The following is a 17112-nucleotide window of genomic DNA, read 5'->3' as shown; positions in this document are numbered from 1 at the left end:
TAAGTCCCACCTATATTGCAGATAAACCATGTTAGGTCCACTGTAAGGCCAGATTCAGAAAAAGCTGACATGCTATCCTGGGTTAGAGGAGGATGGGCATGCTGATGGAGGTACATGAAGAATGTTTCAAAGATACTTGTCCTGCAGTCCAGGATGAAGGGATTTGTTGATATAGGTCACAAATTTTGTACCAAAAAAGTTTTTGACTCACACTGTTCACCAGGATACAGCGCTCAGCTGAACTTAAGTCCTACTTGGCACTGTGCAAGTCCACTGTTACCAGAATCAGTCTGGACCATTCTTTTTATCATGCTACCATCGGTCTCTGGAGGGTCAATAGCTTGTGTCTTCATGGTGATAGATACAGTCATCCTAAAGCAGTCATATACCTTGGGGTTATTTGTCATTCCCCAGGTCTTCCCAAAATTACCTTTTCACACATAGGCAGAGTCACTGGACTGAGTCCTGCCAAAATTGGGAACACTGACCCGGGGCAGGTCCTTGTTACGGATCTCATAGACTGACTTCCTCTTGGCCTGGGCCCCTCGCACCGCTAGCTTAATCTTACGCCATCCTAGATGGTTGAGTTCAGCCAGGTTGAGCACAACACAGATGCCACTCACAGCAAACATGAACACTAGAAAGACAGTCTTTTCGGTGGGTCTGGACACGTAGCACTCCACCTCCTTGATACAGGGATAGCGATCACACTCGTACAACCCTGGGACACTGAAGCCATAAAGAAAGTATTGGCCCACCAGAAATCCAATCTCCAGGGCATTCCGGAACACCACCTGGATGATGTAGAAGCGGGAAATGCCTTCCTGCCTTCGGAGCTTGGATCTCGCTGCAGTGCGCAGCCCTGATGGGTGTGGGGTCAGCTCCTTAACTTCTAGACAATCTGGTTCCGTCTCTTTGCTGGTGTTCTCTGTGTTCTGCAGCATCCCATTGACAATGGCATTTTGCAACTTCTTGTCTTCTCGTTTGCCTCCACCACTGCCCCCACCCCCAGTTCCTCCAGGACCTCCTATGGACTCAGGGGGGTCTCTGTCCAGGGCTAGGAAGACAGTAGAGTAGCGGCGTTCTCGCTGCTTGGCAGACTGGTGCACAGAGTAGGTGATGAAGCAAAGACTGGGGGTACACACCATAATGATCTGGAAGACCCAGTAGCGGATGTGAGAGATGGGGAAGGCTCGATCATAGCAGGCCTGGTTACAGCCGGGCTGTAGGGTGTTACACACAAACATGGTCTGCTCATCATCGTACACCGTCTCCCCCACAATGGCCACAATGAGGATCCGGAAGATCACCACCACAGTCAACAGGATCCTGAGTAGGGGAAGAGGGAGGGAGAAAGGTTCTCATGGGCTGAGTCACTGGTGTAGGAAACCCCTGCTCTTCCCTTCTCTGCTCTAGCATTTATAAGATCCTTTGACTGGGGAGCAGTCCCCCACTGTGGGGAAATGAATCTGAAAAACCCTTTTCTGTCCCCTTTTCTGAATGCTGGTAACATTTCATATTACAAGGACATGGTGGATTAACAACATATAACTATCATCTGTATGTATGGAACATCAAACACCACCACCCCTCAAAAAAGAGAAAACAAATCATTGCCACTGAGTCAATTCCAACTCATAGTGACTGTAAGGACGGAGTAGGCTGCTCCCTAAGGTTTCTCAGGCTGACATCTTTATGAAGCAGACTGTCACACATCTTTCTCCAATGGAGCAGTTGGTGGGTTAGCAGGCAAGCACTTTCACAACTGCACCACCAGGGATCCTAAATAGAATATAAGAGGCACAAAACACATCTTCATAGTGGCTATGCCAAATGCATATAGAATACCTGCCCAGAGTGTCTGTTTCCAGATCTACACACAGTGCATTACACACACGTGTATATATAACAACTCCATGTGGATATTTAGTTTATTTTCAATATGAATATTGAACATAATGCTTTTTATAATTCAGATATCTATAATTACATGTGTTTGCATCAATTGAGCGTGTGGGTTCCTGAAATTTTAAGTTTTAACACCCAATTCAGTTCAGTTTAATAAACATTTGTTGTGAAGAAACACATCTGCTCAGAAAAGTAAATCCATCTCCCTATTTGCCCTTCTCTGTTCAAATACAACCCGTCCTTCCATGTAGATTCTATTTAGGGAACCGGATGGAGCTTGGCTCTGACTCTGGAGAGTGGCGGACAAAAGCTGAGCCAGCAATTCTGTTTCTGATGAGGGAAGAGTGAACCCCCATGGTGCTTCATAGGAAAGGGTTGAGGGAGATGATCAGAAAGAAGTCGTTGGAGGAGGGGGCCACCTCTGGGTGTCGGTTGGTCACTCAAAATCGGGAACACGGGTGAGTGCATGGACCAAGAAAGAGAGGGAGAGCGCAAAGAACGGGTTGGTGGGTTGGGGAGCTGGGGGCCTCCATCTGGGACGTGACAAGGGACTTCCCCAGAGGCCACCCGACGGAGCCCGCTGATTGCCGGCTCAACGCCCTTACCTCCCGATCATTGTGGAGTGCTGCTGCACGGCGGCTTCCAGCAGCCTCTCCAAGATGGTCCATTCCCCCATCGCTGTGCATCCGGAGACAGCAGACAAAGACTGGGCAGCACCGGGCACGTCCCCGCTCCTGGCCCCTCCCCGGGCCGCACCACCGGACTGGGAGCGAATTGCCCCTCAATTAAAGCAGTAAATATATATATTTTTAAACCCCCTTTCCTTTCATGGTACTTAAAAGAGGGAAATGGGGAAATAAATCCTAGTGCATCCAGACAAATGGAGCAGCTGGCGCAGTCCGGAGGGCAGGCATGAACCTCGGGTGCCGTCCGGGGTTGGGTTTCGATCCCACGGATGCCCGGGTGAGGGGCGGGGCAGGGGTTGGCAGCGTGCAGATTCGCGAGAGATGCCTCTCGGCGCCGCTCTCAGCTGGGAGTAGGGGTCCCGAGGAGAGTCCGGGACATCAGTCCCCGCGCCAGGCGCTTGAATGGGCACCAGACAGTCCCGCGCTGCCGCCTGCGAGGCCGAAGCGGAGCGCGCTGAGCGGGCTGCTGGGCTCGGAAATCCTCGGCCGCCGCCTCTAATCCGCCTTTAAGTAGTCTCCGTCTGCGTCACGCCAGGTCGGCGGAGGGGAGCCGAGCGCGCCGCGCGATTGTCGCTGTGCGCCGGAACCCCAGGGGAAGGGAACGCACGCGGGGGGTGCGGGGCAAGAGTCCTGGGGGCCCGGCGGGGAAGTGGGGCGAGTTCGGGAGAAAGGACTACAGCGCCCCTCGGGGTTTCTCACGGCGCCCAGGTAACCTCACCTGACCGCCAGTCCCCAACAGGAGGAGGGGGAGCCGGGAGCAGACGCGTGGGTGATCCGGGAGGGACTTGAATAGGTAGTTTACCATCTTTCTCGTAACATCCCTCGCCTTTCATTTATATTGCCTTTGGGGAGACAACTGAAATTCTCTCTCTAAATGGAGATGTTGTAGGGGTGAGGATGGAAGTGGAGGTGACAAGTAAAGCTTTTAAATCGCCCTTGGAGAGGTCTGTGAAGCTAGGAGTGAGGCTTCAGCTCAGAGCCTCTGAGGATCCCGTGTTGGGTGAGAATCGCTTGATGACAGTCCATTTAGGCTGAAACATAAAAATAGATGTGAAGCTACCTCTGAGAATGGGGGTCCAAGTATGAATGCATACCCCGCAGGTGCCTAGCTCATGCCAGGGGTGGTGGTGGTTAAAGTCTCTCTTCTCCCAGAGCAAAGCAAGACACTGCTTTCTTCTTAGGTATCTTTTTTAAAACGAATGGTTAGAGAAGGGGTCTTGAGGTCTATCTAGTCAGAATGCAAAGAGGCTAAATATTCTGTGAGCAGAAAGAACCGCTCACCAGTCACCAAAATCACCAGCCGCATTTTCCTTGTCTGATCTTGGCTTTCTCCCCTTAACCAGCAGATTCTGGTTTCTGTTTCAGATTTACATGCGGTTGTCAGTTCTGTCTAGAGCAACTGCTTAATTGGTCGCTGAAAATTGAAACAATCACACCAGGCTGCTAATTAGCTCAGGGGTCAGTATTAAACAACACAATAGTGGGGAGTGTTTCGTATAAATGTACCAAAAATATAATGGGTAAGTAGCTGTTATCCTTTTAGAGACATAACTATGAAAGGATTCCTAGGGTACAATGTGGTCCTAGTTACTTATCCATAGGAATCATGGAGACCTGGTGCGGTACTGTGGGTTAATACGTTGGACTACAAGGTCAGTTTGAACGCACCAGCTACTCCTTAGAAACCCTATGCAGGGTCACTATGGGTCAGAATCAACTCAAAGGCACTTAACAACATAGGGATCATAGCACATACATGTGTCACATAAGCATCCAAGGCAGTTGGGTTGCTGATGGTCAGGACATGGGGGAAGGGTGCTAGAGGTGGGTGTGAAGCCACTCAATGCAATTCTACACAACTGAAGTTTAAAGGCACAACACCCCCCACCCCTCACCCCCACCCCCAGTTTTACTGTCAGAAGGATCAGGGAGATCTTCGAAGTTTGCCTGATACATTTACCTCAAGGAAGCAGCTTTTCACTGCCTAAGAGTAAAGGAGAACATAAGGAACTCTGGTGGCACAGTGGTTACAGGCTTGACTGCTAACATAAAGGTCAGAAGTTCAAAGCCACCAGCAGATAACGAGGAGAAAGATGTGGCAGTCCACTTCCATAAAGATTTACAGACTTGAAAATCCTACCAGACTATTTTACTGTGTTCTACGGGAGGGAATGCGGTGTGGTGCTACAAGTTAAGGTGCTGAACTACAAGGTTGGTTTGAGCTGCAAGTTTGCCTGTTCAAGTTCATCAGCCACTCCTCGGAAACCCTATACAGGGTCACTATGAGTCCAAAACCAACTTGACAGCACTTAATAACAACAACATAGTCTCTGTAGGATAAATACTGGACTGTGAATCACAAAATTGGTGATTGAAGCACCCACAAAGATTGACAGCCTCAAAAATCCCATTCAGTGCCGCTATGAGTCAGAACAGACTCAACAGCACTTAACAACAGCAACATAAGGTCACAATGACTTGGAATCATGGCAGTGGGTTTGGTGGTTTTGTGTAGGGTATAAATGAAATACCAGGGTTTAAGTGGGTTTTCCTCAGTCTTCTACTGGACAGGAAGGCAGTGTAAGTGGAGGGTAAGGGTAGGTTTTTTTTTATTCACTTGGTCACTAGATGGAATGTGATTTCCAATTCAGACTTAGCATGTTTTCCCAGGCTTTTCTCCTCCTCCCTTAAACCATGGCAGACACTTTGGGTGTAAATGGTCTTAGATGAGTGAATGGCGAAGAACGACCCAAGAGAAATCTGTTTAATATCTTTAAATGTTCTCAAATAGGATGCAACAACTCAGAATTATTGGTTCTACATGTGTAGTTCTCCCAAACACTTCAGGTGGTAATGCTAATGGCATGGGTTGTTGGAAATACATTTTAAATGTTCTCAATTTTCAAAATGAAAACCCTCATAACTGGACCAATAAATGACATCATGATAAACAGAGAAAAGCTTGAATTTGTCAAATATTTCATTTTACTTGGATCCACAATGAACACTCATGGAAGTACCAGTTAAGAAATCATCTAACATATTTCATTAGGCAAATTTGATGCAAAAACCCTCTTTAAAGTGTTAAAGAGCAAAGATACCACTTTGAGGACTAAGGTGCACCTGATTCAAGCCATGGTATTTTAAATCACCTTGTATGTATGTGAAAGCTGTGCAATGAATAAGGAAGACCAGAGAAGAAGAATTGATGTATCTAAATTAAGGTGTTGCCAAAGAATATTGAATATACCAATGACTGCCCGAAGAACAGGCAAATCTGTTTTGGAAGACGAACATCCAGATTGCTCCTTGAAAGCAATGGTACAAAGACTTCGTCTCTCATAATTTGAACATGTTGTGAGTAAGGACCCATCCCTGGAGAAGGATATCATTCTTGGTAAAGTGGGGGCCAGAAATAAAGAGGAAGACCCCCCAAAGAGATGGATTAACACAGTGGTAGCAGCCACAGGTTCAAACCTACCATTTGTAAGGATAGCATAGGACCACACAGTGTTTTGCTCTGTTGTACATAGGGTCGCTATCAGTGGGAACTGACGTGAGAGCACCTCACAACAGACTATGATAGAATTGTCCTTTACTGTTTTGAAACATACTCTAACGTGCTAAATAGATTCAACATGTGAATACATATGTATATATAATACAGGTGTATAAACAAAACTCTGTACACAGAACCCATATCCAGAGATGTCTCGGGCACCTCAATCTATTCAAACCCACCAGCGGCTCCTCAGAAACCCTACACAGGGTCGCCTTGAATAGGAACCTACTCAACAGCATTTCACAATAACATATGTAGTACATTGTTGTGTTTGTGTTGTTGTGAAGTACCGTCGAGTCGGTTCTGACCCATAGCGACCCTGTATAGGGTTTCTGAGGAGCATCTGATGAGCTTGAACTGCCAACCTTGCAGTTCAAACAGCTTTGCAGTCAGGGGCATTAACCCACAGCACCACACCTGGTTCACGATGACCCCTTACATAAGAAGAGCCCTACCCAATCCTGCATCATCCACAGTTGCAGATGAAATCATTGTGATCCACAGGGTTTTCACTGGTTGATTTTTGGAAGCAGAGTGCCAGGACTTTCTTCCTGATCCATCTTAGTCTGTATATTCAGCTGAAACTTGTTCATCATCATAGCAACACACAAGCTTCCACTGGAAGATGGGTAATGCTCATGATGTATGGTTGGTGTTGTGTGCCATAGAGTCAGTTCCGACTTATAGCAACCCTGCATAGGGTTTCTGAGGCTGTAAATCTTTATGGGAGCAGAAAGACTCACCTTTCTCCCACAGAACAGCTAGTAGTTTCGAACTGCTGAACCTGAGGTTATCAGCTCAACTCATAACCACTATACTATCAGAACTCCTCTTGGTTGGGACTCGAACCCAGATTTTCCACATGAAAGGCAAACTGCAGCCACTGAATCATCAATGCTCCCACTATTCCACTAAGTAACCTGTTTAAAATAAAAACTGTATTTCTTACCATTACACCTTGAAAGCAATCAACTATTTTAATTTGAAAAATCATTTGTTAGTTGTTTTACACTTACTTTATTGTGTTTTCTTTTAGGGGACCAATCAGCTCCACTTTCTATTCATAATTTGTTCTGATAATGCTGTATTAAATATGAAAAGGATTGGGATAAATCTGGGCATCTTTGAACTTCCTCATGGCTTTATCTTCTCCGACTAGATTCCAGCTCTCGCCATTCCTCTCTGATTAAACAAAGCCCCCAATTAAATCAACTTGGAAGTTTCTTTTTGTTTTCCTTTTAGCTCTTATTTCAAACCCATTCTGCTCTATTGAGATAGTAGGTTTGGAAGAACAACAATGGGATTTTCATAGCATATTCATAGAATAAACACTGGTGTATATAAGACCATCTAGGAATACTTCTTAAAAACACAGACGCTGAGTTCTCATTCAAGTCTGCTAAGTTAAAACCTATGAGAGTGAAATCTGCTGCCTTAGCTTCTTAGTGCTAATTTGTTCTTTGTTATTGTTAAGTGCCATCGAGTTGATTCTGATTCATAATGATCCTTTATAAGATTTCCAAGGCGTGGCTGGTGGGTTTGAACTGTCAACCTTGTGGTTAGCAGTCCAATACTTATCCTACAGCAACAGTTATTTCTTTAGGATAACTTCCAAGAACAGACATCGATTCACTCACATCTTAGGAAACTAGGAGTCCTTATTCAGGGTACTGGCTTTAGGGGTAGGGTCCCGGTATGTCAACCATGGGGGAAGGTCCTTGCCTCTGCCTCTGTAACCCAGCTGTCTTAGGTTCCTTGGAGATCCTTACATGTGGTTCTGTCTTCCCCACTTTGTATTCACTTGTCTCTGTGCCTAATCTACTCTTAGAACCCACCAGCCATTCCATGGGAGAAAGATATGACAGTTTTCATTCATAAAACATTTGCAGCCTTGGAAAGTTTATGGGGCAGCTCTACTCTGTCCCATGGAGTCACTATGAATCAGAAGTGACTCAATGACAGTCTATTCCAAACCAAACCCACTGCCATCAAATCAATTTAGGAAAAAAATAGCAAAATAATTTTAAAGGATGGAAAGTATGACCCTTGAGGAAGAAAGGGGAATTAAGGCATCTTGGATCATGGGGATATAAGCCCTGCAAGCATCTTACCTGAGATTTTTGTTTCTCAAATCAATGTAGTTTTCTTGGCATAGATGACTGAGAACCTCCAGTACTGCTGAATACATTTCAGAAGGTATTCCATCAATCCCTGGAGCCTTGTTTTACACCTGTGTCTTCAGTGCAACTTGTATTTCTTCCTTTAATATCATTGGGTCTTGACCAAATGCTCGCTCCTGAAATTGTTAAACATTAATCAATTCTTTTTGGTACAGTGACTCTATATTCCTTCAATCTTCTTTTGTTCAGAGAATCCTTCAGTATCTCAATTTGAGGTTTGATTTCTATTGTTGTTCAGTTCTTTCAGCTTGAGAAATGCTGAGTGTGTTCTTCCCTTTCTGTTTTCCAACTCCAGTCTTTGCACATTTCATTATAATTCTTAAATACATCTTCTTGTGCTTTACTTTGAAATCTTCTGTTCAGATCCTTGACTTCATCATTTCTTCCATTCAGTTTAGCCACTTACATTCAAGAGGAAGTTTCAGAGTCTCTTCTACCATCCATTTTAGTCTCTTTGTTCCTTTCCTGTCTTTGTAGTGCCCTTTTGTTTTCTTCATGTACGGTATCCTTGATGTCATTGCACAACTCTTCTGGTCCTCAATCATTAGCATTTAGTGCATCAAATCTATTCTTGAAATGGTTTCTAAACTCAGGTGGGCTCAACATAACAATTGTGATGATGGCACAGGACGAGGCAGTGTTTCATTCATAGGGTTGCTGTGCAATGACACTGATTCAATGACACGTAACAACAACATACTCACTGTCATACTTTGACTTTTTCATTTTTCTTCAACTTAAACTTGAACATGAACAATTGACGTCTGTTTTGCCATCAGTCCCTGGCCTTGTTCTGACTGATGATATTGAGCTTCTTTATTGTGTCTTTCCACAGAAGTAGTTTATTTGATTCCTGTGTATTATATCCTAAGTGGTACTGTGGGTTAGGCATTGGACTGCTAACCAAAGATTAGTGGTTCAAACCCACCAGCAGCTCCTTGGAAGAAAAATAAGGCTGTCTGCTCTCGTACAGATTTACAGTCTCAGAAAACATGTATAGGGTCACAATGAATCAGAATTGACTTGATGGCAGTAGATATTCCATCCAGTGATGACCATGTGTATACTTGCTCTTTATGTTATTGAAAAAAGTCTTGCAAGTTCTATCATGATAATTTGAGTGGTTTCTATCACCAGTGCCATGATTTCCCACTTCTTTGTTTCTGTCTTTCACATTTCAGTCACCAGTAATCAACAATGCATCTTGATTACACATTTGATCAATTTCAGATCACAGAAGTTGGTGGGAAAAAAAAAACACGTCAATTTCTTCTTCTTTGGTATTAATGATAAATGTGCAAATTTGAATAGTAGTCATACTAACTGGTCTTCCTTGTAAGCGTATAGATAGTTTCCTATCACTGGCAGTATTGTACTTGAAGAAAGATCTTGAAACCTTCTTTTGACATCAAATGTAACACAATCACTCTGCAATTAGTCATTCCCAGCATAATAGACTATATGATTGTCTAATTCAAAATAGCCAATGCCAGTCCATTTTAGCTCACTTTTGTTGGTAAGTGCCATTGGGTCAGTTCTGACTCATAATGACCCTGTATAGGGCTTCCAAGGAGCAGCTGGTGGGTTTGAACTATTGATCTTATAGTGATCTTACAGCACCACACCAGAAGTGGAGCAGAGGGAACACTTTATACATCACAGTGTTTTCCAAAGCCCTTTAGGGTATAGAAGCACAAACATTTGTCGAGAGAAGAGGCGCTAGCTACTCTGATCTCCTCAATCTGGGAGAGGTGCACATTCCCTGAGTAGAGGTGAGTCCAAGCTTCCTTCCTATGTAATGTTGAAGTCCAAGAAAGGCAAGAGATTCCTTTTGCCAAGTGAAGTCCTTGAACACTTGGGCAGCTTGGAGCTCTCAGTAGAAAGCCTTCTTACTGAACACCGCCTCCCTGCTCTCACTTACATCTAGTTTGCTGTCACTCACTGTGGATCTTACACCTGCTGAACTAGTCCAGGGATGCTGCTGAGCATACAAGCCTTGGACTGCAGCATCAGAGAGGCAGTCTTGGGAAGTTGATCACAGCCCTGCTTGATCTGTCTCAGGAAGCACCAGCATCTGTAGCCTCCTGGAATTCTTGTAGTTTAGGAAGGACTGAATTCCATTTGGGACTATTCTCTGTGTTAAAGTCCTCCACCTTTCATTCACAAACAGCTAGGATTAATGGCCTCTTCCAGTGGCCTACATACCAAGTTGATTTCCAAAAGGCTAAACCCAACGTGCCTTGTGAATCTAAAAGAGCTGAAATGACAGATGAAACCCACTCCAAAGAACTGCAAAGAAATGCCTCTTCTCTGTTTTGTTTTTTCCCTGTTGTGTCTCCTTATTCATTTTTAAGTTCCTGCTGCAGTGTGTAGGGCAACACTTTTGTTTGTACTTTTCAACAAAATCTGCAGAGTGATAGTTCCTAAAACAATAAAGCTGTCCAGCCTGCTAATCGTAAGTAGCCATAAATGTGGTGGCTTTCGAGAGGTCTAGGACTTCCCAGAATCTATTGCTTTCAAAACTATTCTTTACAGTCTTATAGACCCAAATATCAAGTCATGTCTTAGCCCCAACAGTGTATTCAAATGGTGAGGGAAATCTTACATTTTCTGCCTCTGGTCCTTTGAATAAAATAGTATGTGTCCCTTTTAAGAAAAATCTAATATTCTTTACCTACCCTGCATATAGAGACAATACTTAAATGTAGTAATAGCTCTAAGATTAACATAATATGACTATTGTGGCCAAAGCAAAAGTGTGAAATCACAGCAAATAAATTAACACTCCATTAAGAATCAAATCAGTCCTGCTGACACATAATCTTTCACTTTTATGTCAAGTCGTGATTCCCATTCACATCAGCAGCTTCCCAGGGGGCTCATTAAACCTGCACGAAGAGATCTTTTAAGTCAACTCTATTTAGAAATCATTCAACTACAATGCAGAAGAAAGTCTGCCTTGGGTCCAGGCACCTGCCTCATCCATCCACTTGTCACACTCTCATTGTCACTGTCTAACCAGAATGCCAGCCATGTTTTCGGCCATGCAGGATATAACTGGGGCCCCTGCTGTGGACGTCCCCAGTCTGCATAATAGAAAGGAGGAAATTGCAGGGGAAATGCACGTGAACAGGACCTGCATTCGAAAGGAGTGTTCAGCTGGAAGAGCAGATGTTATTCCCCACCATGTTCTTTCTGCACTCCTTCTACGTCAGAGCCTACAGCTCCAAATTGGAGCATCCTCCAACTTCCATCCAGTACTTACATCTCTGGTCAAGATAATGATGTTGAACTCTTACTTGTCCCCAAGGGAACCTTCCCTAAGATCTGGACCTTATTTTTAAGGTCCTCCCTTGCTCTCCTAATTGTACAGCTATCTGATTTCTTTAATCTCCTAAAATTCAATCTACTTGTCTTTGCTAGGACTCTGGGGACTTGAGCATTTCTCAGTCCAGAGGTTTTTTCTCCCCAGTTCTTTTCAATTTACCTGTCTTCCAGTCATTCTTGAACACCAAGGTCCTAGTCTGGTATGAAGAGTCTCTTAATTCTGTTAATTCACTTGCCATTTGCCTACCTGTTCATCTCCCTTGCCATGGCAATTTGAAAGTCAGCCAAGAGTTTGTCAAGAGCACATACACGAACTGGCCCATTTGATTTGATTTGTAGTGTTCTCTAACCTGCAGATTTCTCACACTGAACTTCTTTTTGGTATAATCTCTTCATCGCACCTTGACTATAGAAAACCCTCAGTCAAATCTTACATTGGAGTCACATTGAACTCACCTCGAATTCACATCCCATTGGTCTTTGAGCCTCCCATCATTGTGGTCCATCCACTTTTCTGTCTTTGCCTCATCACCGTAAAGGAAAGTAATCCGATAAACTAACGCACAGTAGGGTATTAATAACTGATAACCACCTAATGTATTATCCCTCTCAGAGGAATTATCCTCATTTAAGTTGCAAAGCCTTCAGTCAAAGAAACAAAAATTTCTAGGTAGTTTTCTAAATATTGTAAGATGGAAAGAATAGCTATTTTGGGACAATGGATGCTCTGAGGACCCCCGACCCAAATCGTACCACATAGGCACTTGCTTTTTTTATTGATCTATTAAGTGATTCTACTTATGGAAACACAGGAATTACAATTACATTAACATAATGGTTTTTAAGCTTACTGTGCCTTAGAATCACCTAGGGTGCTTTGAAAACCCCTTAATATCAAGGCTATACCCCAGAACAATTAAATCAACCTTTATGAATATGAGACCTACTCATTGGCATTTAGAAAAAAAAAACACCCCAGATGATTCCAATATGCAGTCAAATTTGAATTCTAGTGTATTAATACATACCACAAACTATTTAGGCTCCTAGTAAAGCAGGCTTTCTCATGGTACTAGGAAGGATGCTTCTGGACATAAAGCCAGAATTTCATTGTGAAAATGTGTTCATGTAGTTCTTTAAGTACTTAGTATAATCCATACAGGCTAAGTAGTTAGTTGCTAAACTGCAAACACCCATCTCATTTCATCTCAGTTCCCTCATGGCCATCTGGTCCTCTGTATTGCCATTACAGTGCCATGTGTGTATTAATGAAATGATTGCATCCGATTACATCTTCTATTCAGAGCACTAGAACAGTTCATGTGTTTTGTTCTTCAGTGTCACTGTTTCTGCCACGATGTCAATAATTAAGTTATTCTTTCTATTTCACGCAGGGGTGGATGACCTTCCATTAAGGTCAAAGTAGGAATCAAACATGCAACTGATCACAATAAATTTTCCATTTTGCTGCCTGGTATCTACAGTCAAAAGCATAGAATTCCCCATATCAAATACTAGTTAGTGGCATCCATTTTGAAATCTGTGTCACAGATTTTATATTAATAAAAGTTGTGACAATTGATACTCACGGGGGAACACCTAAGAGCTGAGCTAGCCACTCATTCCTCTAATTTGTCTAAGCTTCATCTCGGCATTAGGCCAGTGTATCAGAAAGACACCAGTTAAAACCCATCAAGCTAATTCCACCTCACGGTGGCCTCCTGTGTTGCAGAGGACAGCGTCACTTCACAGAATTTTCATGACTGTGTCCTTTTGTTCCAGCACACCTCTGGACAGGTGAAGTCTTCCAATCCTTAAGTTAGTAGCCAGCTGCTCAATCATTTGTACTACTCACGTATTCCCAGAAAGCCACACACCTAGACAATATTATTCTGCCATTGGTTGGTAGACTGGAGAAGGTAAATGGAAATTAAAGGTATTCATCTCTTAATCCAAATACTAGGGGTCTTAAAATAAGTTCATAAAAAATCCATTATATTTTAATTCAATTTTTACACAAATGTTTTTAAACCCCTGCAGACTTACCACAGTCTTGTGCATGTATTTCTACAATATGTATTGCATGCATTGCTGCAACTAAATTCCACCGATCCATTAGTATTTGATCTTGGGCACATATAGAATCATGGTAGTTGTATTCACTCACTCATTCATTCATTCATTCATTCATTCATTCATTCAATGAAGATTTCTTCATAGCTTACTATGTTTCAGGGAGATAAATTCAAATATATGAGTTGTAGAGAGAAAAATAACATGATCCCTGACCTCATGGAGTTTAAGATCTAGTACGTGAAATATATTTATTATTTTTTATTTATTATATAAAAATATTATTAATCTATTAATCAAATAATCTCACATAATTTTAAAACTGTGATAAAACTATTAATGAATAGTTCTGAAGTACACAACCCTGAATATATAGGAAAGGTTGACCTCATTTGTGGGGCAGAATGAAGAGTAAAAGGCATTGTTTAGCTGAGCTCTAAAGGAAAAGTAAGAGTCAACCAGGTGGAAGGTGTGGACCAGCAGTGCTCTGAAGGGAGGAGGACAAACCGCAGTGAACAGGCCCTGTTGTAGGAAAGAGGAGCACATTCAAGAATAAAAAGGTCATAGTGGTTCACAGAGTGAAGAGGAAAGATGTTCAAGACCAGGCTGAAGAGGCTGAGTCCACTTAACAAATTATGGAAGACAGCCCCCAGCACCTAGAAATGTCAAAGAAATGGTCAAAGTAGCTGCCAGCTAGAGGCCTCCTGTTCACTCTTTTCATTCTTTTTTGTTTTGTCTTAGACATTTAGATGTTGTCCAGGTTCCACAGCTTAGCAGAGGCCAGAGCAAAACTCAGGTGGAGAGTAGGGTTCTTGGCAGAAGGAAGAGTATCTTGAAACATTAGCATTTGAGAATTTCCGGAGACTTTGGTCATTTGTTTTGAATACCATATTTAAAGATGGCATAGCCATCAGACACTGCTAGCAAGCAGAATAAAATTAGTGTTTCCCAGATTGAAACCTTTACAGAAGCAGACTGCCACAGCTTTCTCCCTGGAGTGGCTTCTTCTTGTTGTTGAACTCTGGTAAGATGGTTCCAAGTTATGGTGGCCCTGTATAGGGTTTCTGAGGAGCAGCTGATGGGTTTGAACTACTGACTTTGTAGTTAACAGCCAAGTGCTTGTTCTATGGTACCACACCAGGGTTCCATATAGAGTGGCTAGTGAGTTTGAATATCCAACTTTTCAGTTAACAGATAAGCCCTTTAACCACCATGCCTCTAGGGCTCCTTGTTATCTCCTTGTTGTTGTTAGGTGCCATCAAGTCAGTACTGACTCATAGCCACCTTATGCCCAGCAGAATGAAACATTGCCCGATCCTGCGCCAACCTCACTGTTGTTGCCACGTTTGAGCCCATTGATGCTGTCACTTTGCCAACCCATGTCTCTGGGGGTCTTCCTCTTTTTCTCTGACCTTACCAAACATGATATCCTTCTCCAGTGACTGGTCCCTCCTGACAATATGCCCAAAGTATGAGAGACAAAGTTTGGCCATCCTGGCCTCCAAGAAGCACTCTGGCTGCACTTTCTTCCAATACAGATCTGTTGGTTCTTTTGGCAGCCCAGGGCACTTTTAATATTCTCCTCCAACACCATAACTCAAAAGTACCAATTCTTCTTATACGAATTAAAATTTGTCTAAGGACGAATTTAAATTTACCAACCAAAGATGGTTTTATAACTCAAACTATCTCTGAAGATTTTTCTTTTGAATTGCCTTAAGAGCACCCTTACTAGACATATAAGAAAATCATTTTAGCTTGAACACCTGTCTCCACGACCCTGAAGCCAGAAGAATTAGATGGTGCCACTCTCAGATGCTCCTGGATAGAGTGGGAGACAATGTGGAACAAGAGTTAAAATAATAAAAAGACCACTTTACAGGTCAGGTAGAGACTTGTAGAATGTTTTGAATATGGCCCTTGATCTGGAATGGAACTCATGCCCATGTCTTGATTTTCAGCAAAGCAGTCAATAGGTATATAGGAGGGACGAAGGAGCTCTGGTAGCATAGTGGTTACAAGTTGGACTGCTAAGACCGAGGTCAGCAGTTTGAAACTACTTACTAGCTGTTCCACAAGAGAAAGATGAGGTTTTCGGTTCCTGTAAACATTTACAGTCTCAGAAACCCTATGCAGGGTCGCTATACGTTGAAACTGACTCCACAACACGTAACTGGTTACCACTAGTGAAGTCTGCACACCGTAAAAGAATGGTCAACCATCTGAGATCAAAAGGGCAGCATATACTCAAGGACAAAGTGTTGGGAAAGAAGGAGAAATGGGGGTGGGGGGGGGAATCACAGGGAGGAAGTGGGACAAGTGATGTTCCATGGAAGGGATTGCAATCATTGAGATGAAAAGTAATACATGATTTGTTGGATGTAAAACTATAAATCTGCACTCAATTCTTAATACAAAGGTGTTTTTTCAAATGCTGATACCACATATGTCTATAATCCAGACGAGGGAATCATGTATTTTCTGCTGGGGTCCTGAATGATACAACACCCATGCTTATTCCTTTTATTTTTATGTCACCCTGTTGCACAAAATCTAACCTAGTTACTCAAGCTAGAAATCTACAAGTCTACTTTTTCTGATTCCTCACCTATAAATGAAATCATTGTGAGCTACATATATCCTAAATATCTCTTCATTTTCCTCTTCTCTTCATAATTTATCAACCCAACCTTTTCAAAACACAAAAACAACCCCATTGCCATGAAGTCATATCTGACTCATAGTTACCCTGTATAGAGTTTCCAAGACTTAATCTTTGCGGTAACAGAAAGCTTCATTTTTCTACACCAAGCAGCTGGTGGATTTGAACTGCCAACCTTGTGGTTAGCAGCCTAACAGGACCACCAGAGCTCCTTAAGTTTTCCAAAAGACCATTTCTATTTATCTTCTAAGGATGGCACAAATGGTTTGCTCCTAGTTACTAACCAAATGGCTGAAAGGTCCGGCAATCACTGAAACCCTGTGGAGTATATGGTTCTACTCTGAAACCCATGGCATTGCCATGAGTCAGAAACTTGATACAATTTGGGTTGATTTTTTGGTTTTTATTTATCTTTGACACCATTCATTACACTGCTGATAAAGTAGTCTTTCTAATATGAAATCTAGCCAACCTATTTACATGTCCTCAGTGGTTCCTATAACATTCTGGGTAAAGTCACTCTTAGCAAGTCTACAAGGGTGGTTCTTTAGCATCTGTCTTGTGTCTGCCTGGCCTGATTGCCCATCCTCTTCCTACACACTCTCTACACTCTAACCATACTGAGCTTTGTGCATTTCCACAGTATACGCCCCAGCTTATGGTATATTCAATATTCCTCACCAGAAACACAATTCAAAGGCATTAATTCTTCAG

At 42.8% G+C, this 17112-nt stretch overlaps 1 protein-coding gene across 1 annotated transcript; it reads right to left on the bottom strand.

Annotated features, from left to right (window-relative positions):
* Nucleotides 1-400: 400 nt before the first annotated feature.
* Nucleotides 401-2671, bottom strand: GJD2 (gap junction protein, delta 2, 36kDa). Its single transcript, XM_006831801.1, has 2 exons — nt 2514-2671; nt 401-1329 (listed from the first exon to the last, which is right to left on the bottom strand). Exons 1-2 carry the CDS (start codon nt 2582-2584, stop codon nt 435-437), a joined length of 966 nt encoding a protein of 321 aa, XP_006831864.1. The 5' UTR covers nt 2585-2671; the 3' UTR covers nt 401-434.
* Nucleotides 2672-17112: the final 14441 nt, after the last annotated feature.

Source organism: Chrysochloris asiatica, unplaced genomic scaffold (assembly GCF_000296735.1).
Source record: "Chrysochloris asiatica unplaced genomic scaffold, ChrAsi1.0 scaffold00004, whole genome shotgun sequence".
In the NCBI taxonomy this organism is placed as follows: domain Eukaryota; kingdom Metazoa; phylum Chordata; class Mammalia; order Afrosoricida; family Chrysochloridae; genus Chrysochloris; species Chrysochloris asiatica.
The sequence above is the reverse complement of the archived record's forward strand: the minus strand, read 5'-3'. Positions and strand labels throughout refer to the sequence as shown.